The sequence below is a fragment of the Bombina bombina genome, chromosome 1, assembly GCF_027579735.1.
Source record: "Bombina bombina isolate aBomBom1 chromosome 1, aBomBom1.pri, whole genome shotgun sequence".
Taxonomy (NCBI): Eukaryota; Metazoa; Chordata; class Amphibia; order Anura; family Bombinatoridae; genus Bombina; species Bombina bombina.
The window spans coordinates 1,343,023,146-1,343,047,193 of record NC_069499.1 but is presented as its reverse complement, the minus strand read 5'-3'; the positions used below and the strand labels follow the sequence as shown (position 1 = coordinate 1,343,047,193).

The 24,048-nt window shown below is 39.3% G+C and overlaps 1 protein-coding gene across 4 annotated transcripts in view; it reads left to right on the top strand.

Annotated features, from left to right (window-relative positions):
• The window catches only part of LOC128649424 (adhesion G-protein coupled receptor G1), a 209,359-nt gene that overhangs the window by 3,140 nt on the left and 182,171 nt on the right, over positions 1–24,048 (top strand). For 2 of the 4 annotated variants that reach the window (XM_053702697.1, XM_053702713.1), the window contains exons 2-3: positions 16,790–16,863; positions 22,739–23,164. In XM_053702697.1, coding sequence (XP_053558672.1) covers positions 16,821–16,863; positions 22,739–23,164 — 469 coding nt within the window. In that variant the 5' untranslated portion in view covers positions 16,790–16,820. Of the gene's footprint in view, positions 1–5,647; positions 5,882–16,789; positions 16,864–22,738; positions 23,165–24,048 lie in introns of those variants that run through there. The other 2 variants (XM_053702688.1, XM_053702705.1) reach the window with 2 other exon arrangements.

Here is a 24,048-nt window from a genome sequence, read left to right as displayed (position 1 = left end):
AGCTAGTAGTGGAGTATTTGTGTGTTGTGTGGCAGTAGTTATATTAGCTAGTAGTGGAGTATTTGTGTGTTGTGTGGCAGTAGTTATATTAGCTAGTAGTGGAGTATTTGTGTGTTGTGTGGCAGTAGTTATATTAGCTAGTAGTGGAGTATTTGTGTGTTGTGTGGCAGTAGTTATATTAGCTAGTAGTGGAGTATTTGTGTGTTGTGTGGCAGTAGTTATATTAGCTAGTAGTGGAGTATTTGTGTGTTGTGTGGCAGTAGTTATATTAGCTAGTAGTGGAGTATTTGTGTGTTGTGTGGCAGTAGTTATATTAGCTAGTAGTGGAGTATTTGTGTGTTGTGTGGCAGTAGTTATATTAGCTAGTAGTGGAGTATTTGTGTGTTGTGTGGCAGTAGTTATATTAGCTAGTAGTGGAGTATTTGTGTGTTGTGTGGCAGTAGTTATATTAGCTAGTAGAGGAGTATTTGTGTGTTGTGTGGCAGTAGTTATATTAGCTAGTAGTGGAGTATTTGTGTGTTGTGTGGCAGTAGTTATATTAGCTAGTAGTGGAGTATTTTAGAGTTTTTGTTTAAAGGGGATCTAATAGAAATTTGCCGGGGGCTGGGGATAGCTAAGAGAATAGTTGGAATGTGATGAGCACAACATATTTCCTTCTTGCTGGAGAACAAAGTGCGGAGAAGTGATGAGCCCATGGGTTAGTTTGAATGCTGGATGTATAAGACAAAAGGACATGAAACACCACATTTTTCTTTCTTGATTCAGTCACAACATACAATGTTTAAAAAGTTTCTTATCAAATTTAGCGTGTACATGTCTGGTGCACCACATAGCAGAAAAAAGTGCTGACATCTAGTGCTCTTGCACTTTCCTCTCTGCTTTTCAACAAAGGATATAAAAAGAGAATTTATTGATAGATAACATTTGGAAAGTTGTTTAAAATGGCATGCTGTATCTGAATTGTGAACCAAAGTTTGTGTTTCCTGTCCCTTTAAGGGCTAGTGAGGGTGAAAGTGAATGCCTTGGGCAGTGCATAGTTTGGAGGTGCTTGGTACTGAGCAGTTGGGGTGCTGGGCAGATATTACAGCACTTACTCACAGGTGTGAGTTAATAAATAGAATGAGAGTAGTTGAGAGCATGGTAGGAAGCACTTGTGAGATGCTGGGTAGGACCGATACAAGGTGCTGGGATTGCATTAGGAGATGTAAGTGTAAGTGATATATCCTTCACTGAGAGGTTAGAGCTGCAAGACAAGGAGTGTGTGATTGGATTAGAAGACATTAGGAAGGCCAGAGTTAGATGGGACTGTTAGACGGCAGGGGATATTCTGAAAGGACTGCACAGTAGTTGAGGGTGCTGGGCAGAGGGGAATGGGAACGAGTGGGTCTGTAAATCTTTGTCTGTTATTTGAAAATGCTGAGCTACAATGTGCTGCACAATCAGGTACATTATGAGTTGTGCGTTCATCTTTTAACGCTCAAAAAATGGTAATTTCAGCGTTAAAGCAGCAACGCAGCCATTACAAGTCTTGTCGGTATAGCTGTACCCCATTTCTTTTAGCCTGTAATGCAACGTCAGTCCTGCACTCGTAAAAATGACGTTTTTTCATGGTACTTCCATACCGCTGACATTACGTGTTTTGCGGTGAGGCTACAAAGCTTGCGTTACACCCTTTTAACGACAAGATCCGTACCGCCATCTGGGAGCAGTAGTTATGAGTTTTACGCAACAAAACTGTTACATAAAACTCATAACTAAACTGTTACAAAGTACACTAACACCCATAAGCTACCTATTATCCCCTAAACCGAGGCCCTCCCACATCGCAAATACTATATAAAAGTTATTAACCCCTAATCTGCCGCTCCTAACATCGCCGCCACTAATAAAATGTTTTAACCCCTATTCCGTCGCTCCCCGACATCGTCACCACTATAATAAAGTTATTAAACCCCTAAACCGCTGCCCTCCCGCATCCATCGCAAACACTATTTAAATATTATAAACCCCTAATCTGCCATCCGCCCCATCGCCCCTGCTATACTAAAGTTATTAAACCCTGTTCCGCCGCCCCCGACACCGCCGCCACTTTAATAAACCTATTAACCCGTAATCCGCAAGCCCCCCAAATCGTAATAAACAGATTTAAACTAGTAACCCCTAAACCTAACGTCCCCCTAACTTTATATTAAAATTACAATTTCCCTATCTTAAATTAAATTAAAACTTACCTGTCAAATTAAAAAAACTAAGTTTAAACTAACAATTAAACTAATATAACTATTAAACTAAAATTAAACTAACTACCAATTAAATAAACTATATTACACATTAAAAAATCCTAACAATACTATAAAAATTACAAAGTATCTAATTATAATAAATAAAAAATACTAAATTACAAAAAATAACAAACACTAAATTATGAAAAATAACAAATCAAAAATAAAAAAATGACACCTAATCTAATAGCCCTATAAAAATAAAAAAGCCCACCCAAAATAAAAAAACCCTAGCCTGCAATAAACTACCAATAGCCCTTAAAAGGGCCTTTTGTAGGGCATTTCCCTAAGTTAAACAGCTCTTTTACCTGTAAAAAAAATACAAAGACCCCCCCAACAGTAAAACCCACCACCCAACCAACCCCCCAAAATAAAAAAACTCTAACAAAAATCTAAGCTACCCATTGCCCTGACAATGGCATTTGTATGGGTATTGCCCTTAAAAGGGCATTTGGCTCTTTTAAGAAAAGCCCAAACCCTAAACTAAAAAAAACAAAACACCCAAAAAAGTTTAAAAAATCCTAACACTAACCCCCGAAGATCCACTTACAATTTCTGAAGTCCGGACATCCAGGTGGCGAGAAATATTCATTCAGGTGGCGAGGTCTTCATCCCGGCGGCGTCTTCTATCTTCATCCAGGCGGCATCTTCTATCTTCATCCTGGCGGCGTCTTCTATCTTTCCCTTGCATTCCTATTGGCTGATTTGATTTTGGAAATTTAAATCAGCCAATAGGATGAGAGCTACTGAAATTCTATTGGCTGATTTGAACAGCCAATAGGATTTCAGTATTTCTCATCCTATTGGCTAATTTGAATTTCCAAAATCAAATCAGCTAATAGGAATGCAAGGGACGCTATTTTGAAAAGGCTCCCTTGCATTGAAGATTCAGTATACAGCGGCGACCGTATGAAGAGGATGCTCCGCGCCGGATGTCTTCAGGATGTACTCGCTCCGCGCCGCCGGGATAAAGATAGAAGACGTCGCCAGGATGAAGATAGAAGATGCCACCTATATGAAGATGGAGCCGCCTGGATGAAGATGGAGCCCATGGGATGAAGATGGAGCCCATGGGATGAAGATGTTAGTGTTAGGTTTTTTTTAAGGTTTTTTGGGTGGGTTTTTTTTAGATATCGTGTTGGGCATTTCTTAAACAAGCTAAATGCCCTTTTAAGGGCAAGAAAAAGAGCTAAATGCCCCTTTAAGGGCATTGCCCATACAAATGCCCTTTTCAGGGCAATGGGTAGATTAGTTTTTTTTTAGATTTTTTTTTTATTTTGTGTGTTTGGGGGGTGGGGTTTGTAATGTTAGTGGGTCTTTCTATTTTTGTTTCGAAAAAGAGCTAATTTCTTTAGGACAATGCCCTACAAAAGGCCCTTTTAAAGTAAGTTTATTATCAGGTTTCTTTTATTTTGGGTGGGTTTTTTTTAAAAATGGGTATTAGAATAGGAATAATTGTTATTATTTTGGATAATTTGTTTGTTATTTTGTGTAATGTTTTTTTTTTTTCATTTTGATGTGGGTTTTTCTTTTTAGAATAGCCATTTTTTTATTTTTAATGGGCAGCAAAAGAGCTGAATGCCCTTTTAAGGGCAATACCCATACAAATACCCTTTTCAGGGCAATGGGCAGATTAGGTTTTACTTTATTTTTATTTTGTGGGTGTTTGTATACTGTTAGGGGGTGTTTGTTTTTCTTTTGTAGAAAAAGAGCTGATTTCTTTAGAGCAATGCCCTACAAAAGGCCCTTTTAAGGGCCCTTGGTAGTTTATTATAGATTAGGTTTTTTTATTTTGGGGTGTTTTTTGTGTGATTTTTTAAAGGGTATTAGAATAGGAATAATTTTTATTGTTTTGGATAATTTTGTGTGCTATTTTTTTGTAATGGTAGTTTTTTTTATTTTTTCTAAATTTTTGTGGTTTTTATTTTTTGTAATGTTAAGTTTTAGTGTAAGGCAGCTTAGGTTTTAATTCACAGGTAAGTTTGTATTTATTTTAACTAGGTAGTTAGTAAATAGTTAATAACTATTTACTAACTAGTCTACCTAGTTAAAATAAATACAAACTTACCTGTAAAATAAAAATAAAGCCTAAGCTAGCTACAATATATCTATTAGTTATATTGTAGCTAGCTTAGGTTTTATTTTACAGGTAAGTATGTATTTAGTTTTAAATAGTTATTATTTAGTTAATAATTGTAACTTTAATGTAGCGCTATTTTAATTATGTTAAAGTTAGAGGGTGTTAGGGTTAGGGTAACTGTTAGTTTTAGGGGTTATTATAGTTTAATTTAGGTTGTTGCGATGTGGGGGGCTGGTGGTTTAGGGGTTAATAGATTTATTTAGTGGTAGTGATGTGGGAGGCCAGAGGATTAGGGGTTAATAACTTTATTTAGTGTGGGCGATGTTGGGGTGCAGGGGAATAGGGGTTAATAACTTTAGTATAGTGGCGGCGATATCGGGAGCTGCGGATTAGGGGTCAATAGATTTATTTTGGTGGCGGGGATATCAGGAGCGGTAGATTAGGGGTTAATAACTTTATGTAGGTGTCGGCGATGTGGGGGGCAGCAGATGAGGGGTGTTTAGACATGGGGTTTATGTTAGGGTGTTAGGTTTAAACATAATGTTTTCCCCCCCATAGACATCAATGGGGCTGTGTTACGGAGCTTTTCATTCCGCGGTCGCAGGTGTTAGGTATTTTTCTTACCTGCTCTCTCCATTGATGTCTATGGGGAAAGCGTGCACAAGCATGTCAAAGCAGCACTTGTATTTTGTGCAGTATGGAGCTCAACACAACCATATCGCACGCACAAGCCGGCTGTTTGAAAACTTGTAATGGCAGGGCAATAGAGTGTGAAATAACAGAACTTTTGTTGCGTTCGTTTCGCACCCTGTTGCGCCCATAACTTGTAATCTACCTGAATGACTTCCTAGAAGGTACTGGCAGGTAATAGATTATATAGAAGGCAAAGAAAGCAGGTAAACTGTCCAGCTGGTCTAACTGAAGGATATAATTATTAATTCAGGGTTTTTTTATAGTTCACTGCCACAATCTCCCTGAGAATTTTTTTTAAATGGCCATTGTATTATAAGTTTGTCATTTTGTATGTATGTTATAGGCTTTATGTCTGTTTACACACTGACATGCTAACTGCTCTGGGTATTTGTCTGTGAACTTTTCATATGAGTGTTTGTGGGTCTGATGGCCAGCAAGTCTTTATCTGAGCAGGTGTGTGTTTGTGTGTGCCAGTGTTAGTGTCCAAGCTGTTTTATTTTCAGTTTCTAGATGTCTGTCTGCATATTCTATATGAAGATATACTGTACTTGTGTGCATGTCTGTATGCTACTCAGTCTATCTTTAGGTTGTGATGTTTGTGCTGAAGGTGTGCCAGATTCCACCTGTCTGAATTACCTGAGTGGGCGGGTAACACACAGCAACTTCCTGAGATTCTGGCAAAGGGCTGTAGCTGCAAGCCGACATAAAGCAGGTAACATAATCCTTTAATAACCTCAGTAGGACTCCAGTGTACAGCAGAGTTAACACAACGACGCACAAAGGAACTACTGCTAGCACAATATACGCAAAACACTGCAGGTTACAGGTATGTAAAATAACCTTACAACAGCAATGTTAACGTACAGCACAAGGATAGTAACCCTAACACATCACTACAAGGGCATAGCAAAGGCAAACACCACCACACAAGCAAAACAAATGAACAGCAATAAGGTAAAACTATACTGACACATGACAGGTAACACAACCATAACATCATAGTAATATGGTAATGCTACTCAGCACACAACACGGAGAAAGATTTTGCAAGGCTTAGCATTCTGATAACAGATGATTGTGGGAAACCACTTCCCTGCTAGACATTGTGTTGTAAGATTAAGTAGCCTCTTCCACTGAAATATGCAGAGCATCACATAATCCTTTTGAGTTATCTGCTGAGCATTGCTCTGCTTTTACTGGTGATCTACAGAAGAATGATTTGTCCAAGGAAATCTAAAGAGCATTGTACAGACCTACAGAAGACAAATAGATCTGTGTAATCTTGTGTAGCCCTTTCCTGGGATAGATAGAGCATTGCATAGCCTCTTCAATGTAAGCCTGTAAAGTATTACATTGTTCCTGTTTGGATTGTTCAGTTGCTTTTAGGGACAGAGAGTTGCACAGGCTGAACAAGAAGATCTGCAGAAGATACCATAGCTATTTGCCTTCACCATGTTCTCAATTTCTTGCCAGTCCATTGCATGGCCTCTTTTTCTGACAGGCCATATGCATGGCATCCCTTAACTCTCTCCCTGCTAGATCTATACCTGTATAAAATTTAAAGGGACAGGAAATCCCAAAATGTTCTTCATGCGTTGGATAGAACATACAAATTTAAACAACTTTCCAATTTACTTATATAATCAGATTTGCTTAATTTTCTTGTTATCCATTGCTGAAGGAACAGCATTGCACTACTGGTAGCTAGATGAACACATCTAGTTAGCCAATCACAAGAGAGAAATGTGTGCAGGCACCAATCAGCAGCTAGCTCCCACTAGTGTATGATATGTGTGTATTCTTTTTCAACATGGGATACCAAGAGAATGATGCACATTTGAAAATAGAAAGTAATTTAAAAGTGTCTTAAAGTTACATGTTCTATCTGAATCATACAAGTTTAATTTTGACTTTCATATCCCTTTAAAGCAGTGATGTGTGGTGAGGTCAGTGGCTGGTGAGGCACTAGCTAGTACCAGAGCCGGATAAACACACATATAAACCCAACTGAGGTTCAATAGTTGGATACTTGAGTCTGAAGAAACACTCAGGAACACACAAACAAAAACATTCAAAGGCACACACACACACACACTCTTAGACACACAAACAGAAAAATTCAAAGGCTCACACACACTCTTAGACACACAAACAGAAACATTCAAAGGCACACACACACACACTCACACACTCATAGACACACAAACAGAAACATTCAAAGGCACACACACGCATAGACACACAAACAGAAATATTCAAAGGCACACACATACACACTCAGACACACGAACAACATTCAAAGGCAAACACACACACACTCATAGACACACAAACAAAAACATTTAAAGGCACACACACACACTCATAGAAACACAAACAGAAACATTCAAAGGCACACAAACACTCATAGACACACAAATAGAAACATTCAAAGGCACACACACACGCATAGACACACAAACAGAAACATTCAAATGCGGCACACACACTCATATGCACACAAACAGAAACATTCAAAGGCTCACACACACTCATAGACACACAAAAAGAAATATTTAAAGGCTCACACACACACAACACTCATAGATACACAAACAGAAACATTCAAAGGTTCACACATACACACACACTCACTGATAGATACACAAACAGAAATATTCAAAGGCACACACACACTCAAAGACACACAAACAGAAATATTCAAAGGCTCACACACACTCACAGACACACTGAAATACTCAGACACCCAGAGACATGTACTCACTAACAGAAATATTCAAATGCGGCACACACACTCATATGCACACAAACAGAAACATTCAAAGGCTCACACACACTCATAGACACACAAAAATAAATATTTAAAGGCTCACACACACACACAACACTCATAGATACACAAACAGAAACATTCAAAGGTTCACACATACACACACACTCACTGATAGATACACAAACAGAAATATTCAAAGGCACACACACACTCAAAGACACACAAACAGAAATATTCAAAGGCTCACACACACTCACAGACACACTGAAATACTCAGACACCCAGAGACATGTACTCACTAACAGACACTCAGAAATACTCACACACACTAAAAAAAACCTCAGACACACAGAAACACTACTGAGACACACACACACATTCAAAGACACTCACATAGAAAGACTAAGATACACACACTTACCCACACAGACACACAGAAACACAGACTAATAAACAAAAAGAAAAAATAGCTATAGTGGATACATAGATGGGACTCCTGATCTGACAGATAGTGGGCGGGGCTTTATACAACACCTTCTAAGTTGTTGTGCAATCGAGGGAGGCTGAGCTGGCTATTGCCTCTCTCCAAGTATTTGCAGCTAAGGTCAAAAAATGTTGTTACGTTTTTTTTATCTTTACTTTAACATTTTTTTTTCATGACAGGTGAGGCTCTGCCTTCTCTGACTGCAAGTCCCTAAAGAGACATTAAACTTAAATTGTTTAATATATATGAAAGAGCAGAAATTAAATGTTGAAGCTTTTTGATAGATATAAAACTAACAGTAAAAGCATGCTTGTGTACAATGTGTCCCTAGGGACAGATTGCTGTTAATGGCAACTCCCATGGCTCTGCTGTTGCATAGGGACACCCCTAAATATTATTAAAAGCCAAAGAAACAGACAAGCAGGTCCATCAATACATTCACCTGAATTCTCTAACCTGTGCATCAGACTCCTGTTATCACACCCTCTGAATCTAAATTACGCAGAATTAGAGAGCAGGAGATTTATCAATATATTCCTCACCTAAACTCTCTCTTCTGCACATCAGGCTACTTGCCTGCTCTTCTGAATTAGACAGAAATATAGTGCAGCTGCAGCAGATTTATCAATATTTTCCCCACCTGAACTCTATCCCTTAAGTCATTGGGCCCCTGAATTGCACAGAATTATAAAGCAATAGCTTTATCAATACAATTCTGAACTTAAAGGGATACTAAATCATTTTTTTTCTTTCATGATTCAGATAGAGCATGCAATTTTAAGCAACTTTCCAATGTACTCCTATTATCAATTTTTATTTGTTCTCGTGCTATCTTTATTTGAAAAAGCAGGAATCTAAGCTAAGGAGCCGGACCATTTTTGGTTTAGCACCCTGGATAGCACTTGCTGATTGGTGGGTACATTTAGCCACCAATCAGCAAGCACAACACAGGTTCTGAACCAAAAATGGGCTGGCTCCTAAGTTTACATTCTTACTTTTCAAATAAAGATAGCAAGAGAAGGAAGGAAAAATGACAATAGGAGTAAATAAGAAAGTTGCTTAAAATTGCATGCTCTATCTGAAACATGAAAGAAAAAAATTGGGTTTAGTGTCCCTTTAATTGACTATTTCATATCAGACGGTCTATCTACCATCAGGCTCATGTATTACAGAATTATAGTGCAGCAGATTAATCAGTACATTCCTCAAATGTATCTGCCTTGCACACCATACTGCCTGCTCTCACACCTGTAAGACGTTTAAAGGGACATTTAAACTTTCTAATTTACTTTTATTATGAAATTGTCTGTTATTTTGGTATATTTTGTTAAAAAGCATGGATGTAAGCTTAGGAGCATGAACCTGTCTGGAACACTATATGGCAGCAGTTTTGCAAGAATGTTATACATATTTAAGAGCACTATTTCCTGCCATGTAGTGCTCCAGATACCTACCTAAGTAATTATATGTTCATCAAAGATTACCATGGTTACAAAGCAAATGTATAAGTACATTGTAATCTGTTTTAAAACTGTAGGCTCCGTTTGAATCATTAAAAAAAAATGTTGTGTTTTGTAAATGCAACAAAGAAAATGACTTAATTTACGTTTTACTACTTGGGTAGTTAGAGGCATTTGCTAGTGTTATGTGGGTATGCGCATTACATGTTACATGCTCTTGTGCCAGTGGTTGTTATGTGGGTATGCGCATTACATGTTACATGCTCTTGTGCCAGTAGTTGTTATGTGGGTATGCGCATTACATGCTCTTGTGCCAGTGGTTGTTATGTGGGTATGCGCATTACATGCTCTTGTGCCAGTAGTTGTTATTTGGGTATGCGCATTACATGCTCTTGTGCCAGTGGTTGTTATGTGGGTATGTGCATTACATGCTCTTGTGCCAGTGGTTGTTATGTGGGTATGCGCATTACATGCTCTTGTGCCAGTGGTTGTTATGTGGGTATGCGCATTACAAGCTCTTGTGCCAGTGGTTGTTATGTGGGTATGCGCATTACATGTTACAAGCTCTTGTGCCAGTGGTTGTTATGTGGGTATGCGCATTACAAGCTCTTGTGCCAGTGGTTGTTATGTGGGTATGCGCATTACATGTTACAAGCTCTTGTGCCAGTGGTTGTTATGTGGGTATGCGCATTACATTTTACATGCTCTTGTGCCAGTGGTTGTTATGTGGGTATGCGCATTACATGTTACATGCTCTTGTACCGGTGGTTGTTATGTGGGTATGCGCATTACATGTTACATGCTCTTGTGCCGGTGGTTGTTATGTGGGTATGCGCATTACATGTTACATGCTCTTGTGCCAGTGGTTGTTTTGTGGGTATGCGCATTACATGTTACATGCTCTTGTGTCGGTGGTTGTTTTGTGGGTATGCGCATACATGTTACATGCTCTTGTGCCAGTGGTTGTTATGTGGGTATGCGCATTACATGTTACATGCTCTTGTGCCAGTGGTTGTTATGTGGGTATGCGCATTACATGTTACATGCTCTTGTGCCAGTGGTTGTTATGCGGGAATGCACATTACATGTTACAAGCTCTTGTGCCAGTGGTTGTTATGTGGGTATGCGCATTACAAGCTCTTGTGCCAGTGGTTGTTATGTGGGTATGCGCATTACATGTTACATGCTCTTGTGCCAGTAGTTGTTATGTGGGTATGCGCATTACATGTTACATGCTCTTGTGCCAGTGGTTGTTTTGTGGGTATGCGCATTACATGTTACATGCTCTTGTGCCAGTGGTTGTTATGTGGGTATGCTCATTACATGCTACATGCTCTTGTGCCAGTGGTTGTTATGTGGGTATGCGCATTACATGGTACATGCTCTTGTGCCAGTGGTATTTATGTGGGTATGCACATTACATGCTCTTGTGCCAGTAGTTGTTATGTGGGTATGCTCATTACATGTTACATGCTCTTGTGCCAGTGGTTGTTATGTGGGTATGCTCATTACATGTTACATGCTCTTGTGCCAGTGGTTGTTATGTGGGTATGCGCATTACATGCTCTTGTGCCAGTGGTTGTTATGTGGGTATGCGCATTACATGCTCTTGTGCCAGTAGTTGTTATGTGGGTATGCGCATTACATGCTCTTGTGCCAGTGGTTGTTATGTGGGTATGCACATTACATGTTACAAGCTCTTGTGCCAGTGGTTGTTATGTGGGTATGCACATTACATGTTACAAGCTCTTGTGCCAGCGGTTGTTATGTGGGTATGCGCATTACATGTTACATGCTCTTGTGCCAGCGGTTGTTATGTGGGTATGCGCATTACATGTTACAAGCTCTTGTGCCAGTGGTTGTTATGTGGGTATGCGCATTACATGTTACATGCTCTTGTACCAGTGGTTGTTATGTGGGTATGCACATTACATGTTACATGCTCTTGTGCCAGTGGTTGTTATGTGGGTATGCGCATTACAAGCTCTTGTGCCAGTGGTAATATGTGGGTATGCGCATTACATGCTCTTGTGCCGGTGGTTGTTATGTGGGTATGCGCATTACATGTTACATGCTCTTGTGCCAGTGGTTGTTATGTGGGTATGCGCATTACAAGCTCTTGTGCCAGTGGTAATATGTGGGTATGCGCATTATAAGCTATTGTGCCAGTGGTTGTTATGTGGGTATGCGCATTACATGTTACATGCTCTTGTGCCAGTGGTTGTTATGTGGGTATGCTCATTACATGTTACATGCTCTTGTGCGAGTGGTAGTTATGTGGGTATGCGCATTACATGTTACATGCTCTTGTGCCAGTGGTTGTTATGTGGGTATGCGCATTACATGCTCTTGTGCCAGTAGTTGTTATGTGGGTATGCGCATTACATGCTCTTGTGCCAGTAGTTGTTATGTGGGTATGCGCATTACATGCTCTTGTGCCAGTGGTTGTTATGTGGGTATGTGCATTACATGTTACATGCTCTTGTGCCAGTGGTTGTTTTGTGGGTATGCACATTACATGTTACATGCTCTTGTGCCAGTGGTTGTTATGTGGGTATGCGCATTACATGTTACATGCTCTTGTGCCAGTGGTTGTTATGTGGGTATGCACATTACATTTTACATGCTCTTGTGCCAGTGGTTGTTATGCGGGTATGCACATTACATGTTACAAGCTCTTGTGCCAGTGGTTGTTATGTGGGTATGCGCATTACAAGCTCTTGTGCCAGTGGTTGTTATGTGGGTATGCACATTACATGTTACAAGCTCTTGTGTCAGTGGTTGTTATGTGGGTATGCACATTACATGTTACAAGCTCTTGTGCCAGCGGTTGTTATGTGGGTATGCGCATTACATGTTACATGCTCTTGTGCCAGCGGTTGTTATGTGGGTATGCGCATTACATGTTACAAGCTCTTGTGCCAGTGGTTGTTATGTGGGTATGCGCATTACATGTTACATGCTCTTGTGCCAGTGGTTGTTATGTGGGTATGCGCATTACAAGCTCTTGTGCCAGTGGTAATATGTGGGTATGCACATTACATGTTACATGCTCTTGTGCCAGTGGTTGTTATGTGGGTATGTGCATTACATGTTACATGCTCTTGTGCCAGTGGTTATGTGGGTATGCGCATTACATGTTACATGTTCTTGTGCCAGTGGTTGTTATGTGGGTATGCGCATTACATGTTACATGCTCTTGTGCCAGTAGTTGTTATGTGGGTATGCGCATTACATGTTACATGCTCTTGTGCCGGTGGTTGTTATGTGGGTATGCGCATTACATGCTCTTGTGCCGGTGGTTGTTATATGGGTATGCGCATTATAAGCTCTTGTGCCGGTAGTTGTTATGTGGGTATGCGCATTACTAGCTCTTGTGCCAGTGGTTGTTTTGTGGGTATGCACATTACATGTTACATGCTCTTGTGCCGGTGGTTGTTTTGTGGGTATGCGCATTACATGCTCTTGTGCCAGTGGTTGTTATGTGGGTATGCGCATTATAAGCTCTTGTGCCGGTAGTTGTTATGTGGGTATGCGCATTACAAGCTCTTGTGCCAGTGGTTGTTTTGTGGGTATGCACATTACATGTTACATGCTCTTGTGCCAGTGGTTGTTATGCGGGAATGCACATTACATGTTACAAGCTCTTGTGCCAGTGGTTGTTATGTGGGTATGCGCATTACAAGCTCTTGTGCCAGTGGTTGTTATGTGGGTATGCGCATTACATGTTACATGCTCTTGTGCCAGTAGTTGTTATGTGGGTATGCGCATTACATGTTACATGCTCTTGTGCCAGTGGTTGTTTTGTGGGTATGCGCATTACATGTTACATGCTCTTGTGCCAGTGGTTGTTATGTGGGTATGCTCATTACATGCTACATGCTCTTGTGCCAGTGGTTGTTATGTGGGTATGCGCATTACATGGTACATGCTCTTGTGCCAGTGGTATTTATGTGGGTATGCACATTACATGCTCTTGTGCCAGTAGTTGTTATGTGGGTATGCTCATTACATGTTACATGCTCTTGTGCCAGTGGTTGTTATGTGGGTATGCTCATTACATGTTACATGCTCTTGTGCCAGTGGTTGTTATGTGGGTATGCGCATTACATGCTCTTGTGCCAGTGGTTGTTATGTGGGTATGCGCATTACATGCTCTTGTGCCAGTAGTTGTTATGTGGGTATGCGCATTACATGCTCTTGTGCCAGTGGTTGTTATGTGGGTATGCACATTACATGTTACAAGCTCTTGTGCCAGTGGTTGTTATGTGGGTATGCACATTACATGTTACAAGCTCTTGTGCCAGCGGTTGTTATGTGGGTATGCGCATTACATGTTACATGCTCTTGTGCCAGCGGTTGTTATGTGGGTATGCGCATTACATGTTACAAGCTCTTGTGCCAGTGGTTGTTATGTGGGTATGCGCATTACATGTTACATGCTCTTGTACCAGTGGTTGTTATGTGGGTATGCACATTACATGTTACATGCTCTTGTGCCAGTGGTTGTTATGTGGGTATGCGCATTACAAGCTCTTGTGCCAGTGGTAATATGTGGGTATGCGCATTACATGCTCTTGTGCCGGTGGTTGTTATGTGGGTATGCGCATTACATGTTACATGCTCTTGTGCCAGTGGTTGTTATGTGGGTATGCGCATTACAAGCTCTTGTGCCAGTGGTAATATGTGGGTATGCGCATTATAAGCTATTGTGCCAGTGGTTGTTATGTGGGTATGCGCATTACATGTTACATGCTCTTGTGCCAGTGGTTGTTATGTGGGTATGCTCATTACATGTTACATGCTCTTGTGCGAGTGGTAGTTATGTGGGTATGCGCATTACATGTTACATGCTCTTGTGCCAGTGGTTGTTATGTGGGTATGCGCATTACATGCTCTTGTGCCAGTAGTTGTTATGTGGGTATGCGCATTACATGCTCTTGTGCCAGTAGTTGTTATGTGGGTATGCGCATTACATGCTCTTGTGCCAGTGGTTGTTATGTGGGTATGTGCATTACATGTTACATGCTCTTGTGCCAGTGGTTGTTTTGTGGGTATGCACATTACATGTTACATGCTCTTGTGCCAGTGGTTGTTATGTGGGTATGCGCATTACATGTTACATGCTCTTGTGCCAGTGGTTGTTATGTGGGTATGCACATTACATTTTACATGCTCTTGTGCCAGTGGTTGTTATGCGGGTATGCACATTACATGTTACAAGCTCTTGTGCCAGTGGTTGTTATGTGGGTATGCGCATTACAAGCTCTTGTGCCAGTGGTTGTTATGTGGGTATGCACATTACATGTTACAAGCTCTTGTGTCAGTGGTTGTTATGTGGGTATGCACATTACATGTTACAAGCTCTTGTGCCAGCGGTTGTTATGTGGGTATGCGCATTACATGTTACATGCTCTTGTGCCAGCGGTTGTTATGTGGGTATGCGCATTACATGTTACAAGCTCTTGTGCCAGTGGTTGTTATGTGGGTATGCGCATTACATGTTACATGCTCTTGTGCCAGTGGTTGTTATGTGGGTATGCGCATTACAAGCTCTTGTGCCAGTGGTAATATGTGGGTATGCACATTACATGTTACATGCTCTTGTGCCAGTGGTTGTTATGTGGGTATGTGCATTACATGTTACATGCTCTTGTGCCAGTGGTTATGTGGGTATGCGCATTACATGTTACATGTTCTTGTGCCAGTGGTTGTTATGTGGGTATGCGCATTACATGTTACATGCTCTTGTGCCAGTAGTTGTTATGTGGGTATGCGCATTACATGTTACATGCTCTTGTGCCGGTGGTTGTTATGTGGGTATGCGCATTACATGCTCTTGTGCCGGTGGTTGTTATATGGGTATGCGCATTATAAGCTCTTGTGCCGGTAGTTGTTATGTGGGTATGCGCATTACTAGCTCTTGTGCCAGTGGTTGTTTTGTGGGTATGCACATTACATGTTACATGCTCTTGTGCCGGTGGTTGTTTTGTGGGTATGCGCATTACATGCTCTTGTGCCAGTGGTTGTTATGTGGGTATGCGCATTATAAGCTCTTGTGCCGGTAGTTGTTATGTGGGTATGCGCATTACAAGCTCTTGTGCCAGTGGTTGTTTTGTGGGTATGCACATTACATGTTACATGCTCTTGTGCCAGTGGTTGTTATGCGGGTATGCACATTACATGTTACAAGCTCTTGTGCCAGTGGTTGTTATGTGGGTATGCGCATTACAAGCTCTTGTGCCAGTGGTTGTTATGTGGGTATGCGCATACATGTTACATGCTCTTGTGCCAGCGGTTGTTATGTGGGTATGCGCATACATGTTACATGCTCTTGTGCCAGCGGTTGTTATGTGGGTATGCGCATTACATGTTACATGCTCTTGTGCCAGTGGTTGTTATGTGGGTATGCGCACTACATGTTACATGCTCTCGTGCCGGTGGTTGTTTTGTGGGTATGCGCATTACATGTTACATTCTCTTGTGCCGGTGGTTGTTATGTGGGTATGCGCACTACATGTTACATGCTCTTGTGCCAGTGGTCATTTTTGGTATTCTGCTTGTTTGTATGTCGTGTGTCTTTTGTTTTTTTCAAATGTGTGCACATCTACTTGCAAAATATATAATGCTGTTTGTATTTTGTAAGATGTGTGTGGTGGTGTGTTTTTTTTTTGGGGGGGGGGGGGGAGGGCATTTAAATCTGAGTGTGCTGAGCTTTTTGAGCATTTAAAACTGATCGTGCTGTTTGGGGTTTCTATATTGGTGGGTGATTTTGTGTTCCCTGTTTTTGTTCTGTGATTTTTGTGAATTGTTGTTTTATTGTCTTTTGCTATGTTTGTGTCTGACTATAAGCAATCCTATTTGAGCTTGCAGTGTGTTTTATTTTAATCCCAGGCATGCCCCTTTCTTTCATTGTGTGTAAGCACTAGCAGTGTGTGTAGGGGGGGCGGGGGAACTAAGCAGCCTCCAGCAGCCCCCCCTCCACAAACATAACAAAGATTTCTTTATTCTTGACAGTAAGAGCACGGCAGATCCCTAAGGTGTAGAAATGTCCCACTGCCTCATCCTGCCGCTACTGCTGCTGCTTCAGGGTAAGTTTATAATACATGACTGTTTAAGTGCAAATGTATCACATGTGTGTGTCAGTCTAGGTAGGGACTCGGAGATTTGTCAATTTGTCATTGTGCTCCAGCGTGTGTGTCTGTATGCTCCAGCGTGTGTGTCTGTATGCTCCATCGTGTATGTCTGTATGCTCCAGCGTGTGTGTCTGTATGCTCCATCGTGTGTGTCTGTATGCTACATCGTGTGTGTGTCTGTATGCTCCAGCGTGTGTGTCTGTATGCTCCATCGTGTGTGTGTCTGTATGCTCCATCGTGTGTGTGTCTGTATGCTCCAGCGTGTGTGTGTCTGTATGCTCCATCGTGTGTGTGTCTGTATGCTCCAGCGTGTGTGTGTCTGTATGCTCCATCGTGTGTGTGTCTGTATGCTCCATCGTGTGTGTGTCTGTATGCTCCATCGTGTGTGTGTCTGTATGCTCCATCGTGTGTGTGTCTGTATGCTCCAGCGTGTGTGTGTCTGTATGCTCCAGCGTGTGTGTCTGTATGTGTACGCATTAGTGGAAATGTTTAAGAAGGTTTGTGTGTGTGCCCGTGTGATTATTATATTTGTGTTCAGTGCGCGTTTGTGCCATAGTAATGTAAAAGTTGTTTTTTTCTATTACGGTGTCAGGTGCATGCTGGAGATAGTGTCTGTTCCTATAGAATGTTCTGTTTCATCTGCCCCTTCACTAACCTCAGCCTGGACGCACATCAGTACTCGCGTTATCTTCTTTATCCAGGGGCAGCTCTCTGGGTATGATGTCAGGTGAATGGGTTCTTACATAAAATAGTTCTCTCTTTTTCAGCAATAGCCATTTCTAATAAAAGTGTTACATGTGGTGTAAAACAAACACGCGGATATGTCCCTGGGAATTTACTCTTCTTCACTGGCTGTCCTGTGTTGTGTGTTTTACAGGACAGATGCGTCAAGTGTGTCCAGTCTCAATTATTAAGCAATTGTTTAATGTTCTATATTAAAGAGAACTACCTTTTTAAAACAGTTTAACAAATCATATATATATTAATTAAAAGTGCTAATTTTGAACATGTGGATACTGGCGCTTACTTTTAATAACGAAGCTAGTGAAGGGTTTCCATTGCCAGTTCCCATAGCAGAGGGATTGCCCCTACAAAATAAACCTCACGACAGAAGCAATAACTGCACCAGACAAGCTGTCAGAGTCAGAAACAAGAGTGCTTTTTATATTATTCAGCAGCGCTTCATAGTTACTGAGTCAGTTTCAGAATTAATCAGATGTTGTATTTAAGTGCATCCAAGCTATATTGGCTGTGTTGTATGTTTCAAGTGTGACCCAGTAATGAATGTATATACAGTATTTAATACAAGCTCTATATTCGCATACAAAATGTGGTCGTTGACATCGAAATTGTGACTCAAATCAAATTGATATGCTCAGATATAAGTAGCTAAACGCTTTCCTTGAGGCACCCATATGTTTATATGAGTCATTTGTATGGAAAAATAGAAATCATACCATGTTTTTTATACGTGTAAATAGAATGTCCAGTTTACATATTTTTATTGTGTGTGTGTGTGTATATGTGTATATATATATATATATATATATATATATATATATATATATATATATTCTGCATTCTATTTAAGAATAAATTGAACGTGTTTTGAGTAAAAGAGTGCTGCTGTAGTCCCTGTCTTTTTTGCAAGGATCCTTTAAAATAGAAATCCCTTTTCTTTATTGTTAGTATTTTTTGAATTGTCCAGTTTACATAAATAATGAGTGTAGATCATATTTGTGTAAAAGTTAAAAGTAGTATTAATCTGCCTTAAGTTTTTACAAATGTTAAAAGCATATTTGTGGGTTTCATATGTACACGGGCAGTCTGTACTGCCTCTTTAATGCTTAAAGGGACATTCCAGGCAAAATTGGAATCCACATTGGATGCATTTCAGTTTTGAATAGAAGTATTTTTGTAATATATGTGTATTAGCAAAAATGCTTCTAATAAAGGCTATAGCTATTTCAAATGTGTGTTTAAGTATACGCTGTGTACCAGCATTTTAAACACAGCACTTGCTCAGGGAGCCTATGGTGTCCCATCTGGTAATGGCTCAATTTGTTAATTGCTGACATGATTACAAGCCTGAGCAGCTGCAGTATTTAAAATGCTGGTGTGCAGGTAGTCCTTGTTTTACAACAAGAGCGGCTGTTTTCTAGTGATCACATGACCACTATTCAGGAAGTTATTCCACAGGCTCTTTAGTTGAAAACAAAAGTATTGAAGAAGAGTTATTGGCCCCTGCATTCATAGTACAGGTATACCCCGCTCATACAGCGGGTTAGGGACCGGAGCCCCGCTGTAAAGTAAAAACCGCCTTAAAGTGAAACAAGGCAGTTTTAGTTTTCTTTCCACTTGCCAGTGTGTTTAAAAACTTGAAAACATGTTTAAACTAGCATATATTAGGGGTGCAATAGTGCTACATTTAGTTTAACACTAGCACAGCACAGTATTCAATAAATAATGTACCTGTAAAATAGTGACAATTACTGTAGTAAAATTTGCCAGACTATAACACTGAGACACAGATTGGACTGTAAAGCTGTAAACAGAGTGAACTGCGCATAACAAAATGGTGCCAGTCACTTTTCTCACAAACTCACAATAATTACAGCACTATTTCATAATCCTTGGAGGTTGAACTTCAGCTCTACAAAGCGCTGTATTAGCGAATCGCTGTAAAGTGAAGCGCTGTAAAGTGAGGTATACCTGTACAGCACTATAATACTATGCACAGCACATGCGAGTAGTTTGCCATTCGTTGCTTACTTAAAGAAAACAAAAAAATGTTCACTGGGGGGGATGGGCGAATAAATTGCAACATTCAAAAAATGAAACAAATTTTAACACATCTGTTCGTTACAAATTTCAAATGTTTGTACAACATTTTAATATTTGTTTAATGTAATAGTATTTCTAATGCTTTCTTTAAATGTAATAATCAATTCAAATTTTTCTAATAATTTGATTTGAATTATGCAATATTCAAATTTGAAAAATTCAAATTTATATCTTTGTAATAGTATTTCTAATGCTCTTTTTAAATGTAATATTCAAATTATGCAATATTTGAAATAGAAACATTGAAATTGATATATTTGTATCTATTATGTATCAATTCACTAAATTCCCTACCACATGAACTATTGAACTTCTGACTAGAGTTTGTTAAATAGAATGTTACATTGGAAATTTTGACTGTGGATATTCAATCTAATTATAAACATTCGAAAACCGGAAATAACATTCGATTACCAAATTTAAATGGATTTTTATTCTTATTAATATTCAATTTTCCAAAACGAATGTCCCCAGGACTATTAGTTCTACCAAACAAATTACACTTCCAGCACATTCGCCCATCTCTACTCCCTGGCTGATAAACAGAGCCCCCAGTGCCTTATTGATGGATAGTGAGATGCCTCACAAGCATAAAAAATGTTTTATTGCTATTTACATTTACAACATTAATTTCAGGGCTTTAAACATAATATAAAATTATAAAATAACACAAATAATATATATTAATTTGTTATATAATATTATATTACTAATGACAATCTTGAGAGGGGCCTGAAACCAAACTCATTTACTTCCCATTGACTTACATTATATAACTGGGTTCATTTTACACAGATTTTTTTTTCCAACTGATCCTTCAGTAACAGAACCCCAGTGTAAAGTGAGGGCAACCTGTACTGGGAATATCTAGCTATGCTTCACATGCACGTGCAGAGAAAAATGTTAACACTAAAACAGTGATAACTTTTACAAGAAGCATTTTTGCCAATACATGTATATTGCAAATATGTTTCTATTCAAAGATGTAATTCATCTATGTGCATTTACATTTTGACCAGAATGTCCCTTTAATTTCAGAGCTGATGCACTGATTTCTATGAAGGGTGTTCTATCGAGAACTCTAATACATTGAAAACTCCAATCTGACGTCACTTCCGGTGATTCCATACATCCGATTGGTCCGTATTCTGTGAGTGACAGGACTCACAACCAATCAGATGGGCACTGTAATTGCCTATCTGCACTATCTATTTTGCCACCGCCTGGGGGTGCACCCCCCATACAGAGGCAAAACAGATATTAAAATAGAAGAGTTACCGGAAGTGACGTCAGATTGGAGTTTTCGAGGAATTGGAGTTCTCGACAGAATAGGGGTAAATAAAGCAGCAGTCACAGTAACATGAATTTAAACAAAACAAATATACAATATATTTAAAAAAAAAAAATCAGTTAAAGGGACACTGAACCCAAATTTTGTCTTTCATGATTCAGATAGAGCATGACATTTTAAGCAACTTTCTCATTTACTCCTATTATCAATTTTTCTTTGTTCTCTTGCTATCTTTGTTTAAAAAGCTATTTTTATTTTAAAAGCAGGAATGTAAATCTTAGCAGCCAGCCAGCCCATTTTAGGTTCAGCACCATGGATAGCGCTTGCTTATTGGAGGTTTACATCTACCCACCAATAAGCAAGCATAACCCAGGTTCTCAACCAAAAATGGGCCAGCTCCTATGCATCACATTCCTGCTTTTTAAATAAAGATAGCAAGAGAATGAAGAAAAGTTGATAATAGGAGTAAATTAGAAAGTTGCTTAAAATTGCATGCTCTATCTGAATCATGAAAAAAAAAATGTGGGTTTAGTGTCCCTTTAAACACTGCACTTTTAGGAGTAGATTAATCCTTCTGTGTACCCCTTGCTCATGGTCCACGTAATTTAGAGGTACTTTAGAAATACTAATCTAAACTGTATGACTAATTGTATAGGTGTAATATATAGGGTAATGTTTGTAAATTGTATAGATATGAATTGCAGGCCTTAAAAGGATACTGAACCCCAATTTTTTCTTTCATGATTCAGACAGAGCGTGCAATTTTAAGCAATTTTAAGCAACTTTCTAATTCTATTCTATTATCAAATTTTCTTTGTTCTCTTGCTATCTTTATTTAAAAACCAGGAATGTAAAGCCTAGGAGTCTGCCCATTTAAGGTTTTATGGCTACATTTAGACACCAATTAGCAAGCGTAACCCAGGTTCTGAACCAAAAATGGTCTGGCTCCTAAGCTTTAGATTGCTGTTTTTTAAATAAAGATAGCAAGAGAACGAAGACAAATTGATTGATAATAGGAGTAAATCAGAATGTTGCTTAACATTGCATGCTCTATCTGAATCATTAAAGAAAAAAATGTGGGTTTAGTATCCCTTTAAGTATGTTAAACGCATACATGACTTAATAAATGTACACATTGGATATGGTTTATTAATGCAAGGTGTAAAATAGGTGTAAGATAAATTACATATCATATTACTATATATGATTGTGTGTGTGTGTATATATATATATATATATATATATATATATATATATATATATATATATATATATATATATATATATATATATATATACAGTATATATGGTGTTAGAGTGTATGGGTGCAGGATGTGGAAGTGTCTGAATGTTCTAAGGTATGATGCAAGTTGCATGTGTTAAGGTGTTGGTCAACGTGTAAGGTATGGGGTTAAGTTGTATGAATATAAGGTGCATAATGTGTAGTGTATATTTCTGATTGTGTGTGTGTATGAGAAACAATGATGTTTGCATGTGTATAGTGCACAGAAGTGATAGTTTAGGGTTTGCTAAGTATATGACAAGGTGTGTAAGTGTACAGTATAGAGCAAATATTCCCTGCCCAATTACATTGCAAGTAATACATTGATACACTCCATCTATTTATGCTATTTCAGCCATGTCACCAGCAGACACGGTAGGTGGCTCCTCTTCTCATTTTACGTTGTGTTGCAGGGTTTACCCCATGGACTCATGGATTTACACTCTGTGGATGGAGGAATCAGTTTTCTGGAGGAGGGATTCTTCAGTATGAAGGCAATTCCAGCCATGATGATTCTATAACTGTGGAGAACCGTTTGGATGGTTTGATTGTGCAATCTGCCCTTTTGCCCTCCAAAAACATCACCCTGAAGGACCTTCATGGGCCCTATGTTTTTTGTGTGCGTTGGTTCCCCAGTCTCAAGACCTTTATGCTAACTTATGGGCTTCAGAATTATACGTGGAGAGTTTCACATAGATCTAGTGCAACAAATCAAACTACAAGGGTGGTCCAAGAAGAAAAGTGTCCGATAAATACTTCTTTCATCAACTTGACAGTCAATGGGTATCCAATTAACAGCTCTTGTCGCTTCCACTTCAAACCCGAAGAATGGAGTAATGGTAAGTGGGGTAATAGAAGTATATTCACACTAAAGTTTATATTCCCATAAGGATAAATAACTAGAAAAGTACTGGAAAAGTGAGCCTAAAGTTTCAAAATGAAAAGTACAAAAGTAGGCATTTAAAGGGACATTGTACACTAGATTTTTCTTTGCAATAATGCTTTGTAGATGATCCATTTGTATGGCCCATCTTGGTGTGTTTTTCTAAAGATGTATAGTTTTGCTGATTTTCAGGCTCCTAACCAAGCCCCAAAGTTTTAGATGTATACTGATGTATACAGACTTCAGACTGCTTCTGTTTGTATAATGGGTCTTTTCATATGAAGAGGAAGGGGGAGGTTCTGCTATCAGCCCCTTTCTGTGGGTGTCCCAGGCTTATTTCATTAACAGTGTTAAATTGGAAGCTTCTAAGTAAGTTTTTAAACGGTTTTACACTGGATTTTTATATCAGTATCTGCATATTATTCTTTATAGTAGAGTCTATTACATGCAGTTAAATGAAAATTGGTGTATACTGCCCCTTTAAGGAGACAGTAGAGTAAAAATGAAATCATAATCCAGATAAAGCATGTCCTTTTAAATAACTTTCAGATTTCTATTATCTAGTTTGCTTTGTTCTTTTGGTATCCTTGTTGAAAAGCATACCTAAGTAGGCTGATAGGAGCTCAGGAGCATGCATGTGCCTTAAGCAGTCTATGGAAGCATAGTTTGCAACTATGTATAACATTGCTAAAGACATATGCACCCTTCTGAGCTCACTTAGGATTATTCTTTAAGGATACGCTAAGCAAACTTGAGGACAGAAGTGAATTGGAAATGTAATGCTTCATCCAATCCATTTAACTTGTTGACTTTACTGGCATAAAAGTTGAAATGAAATGT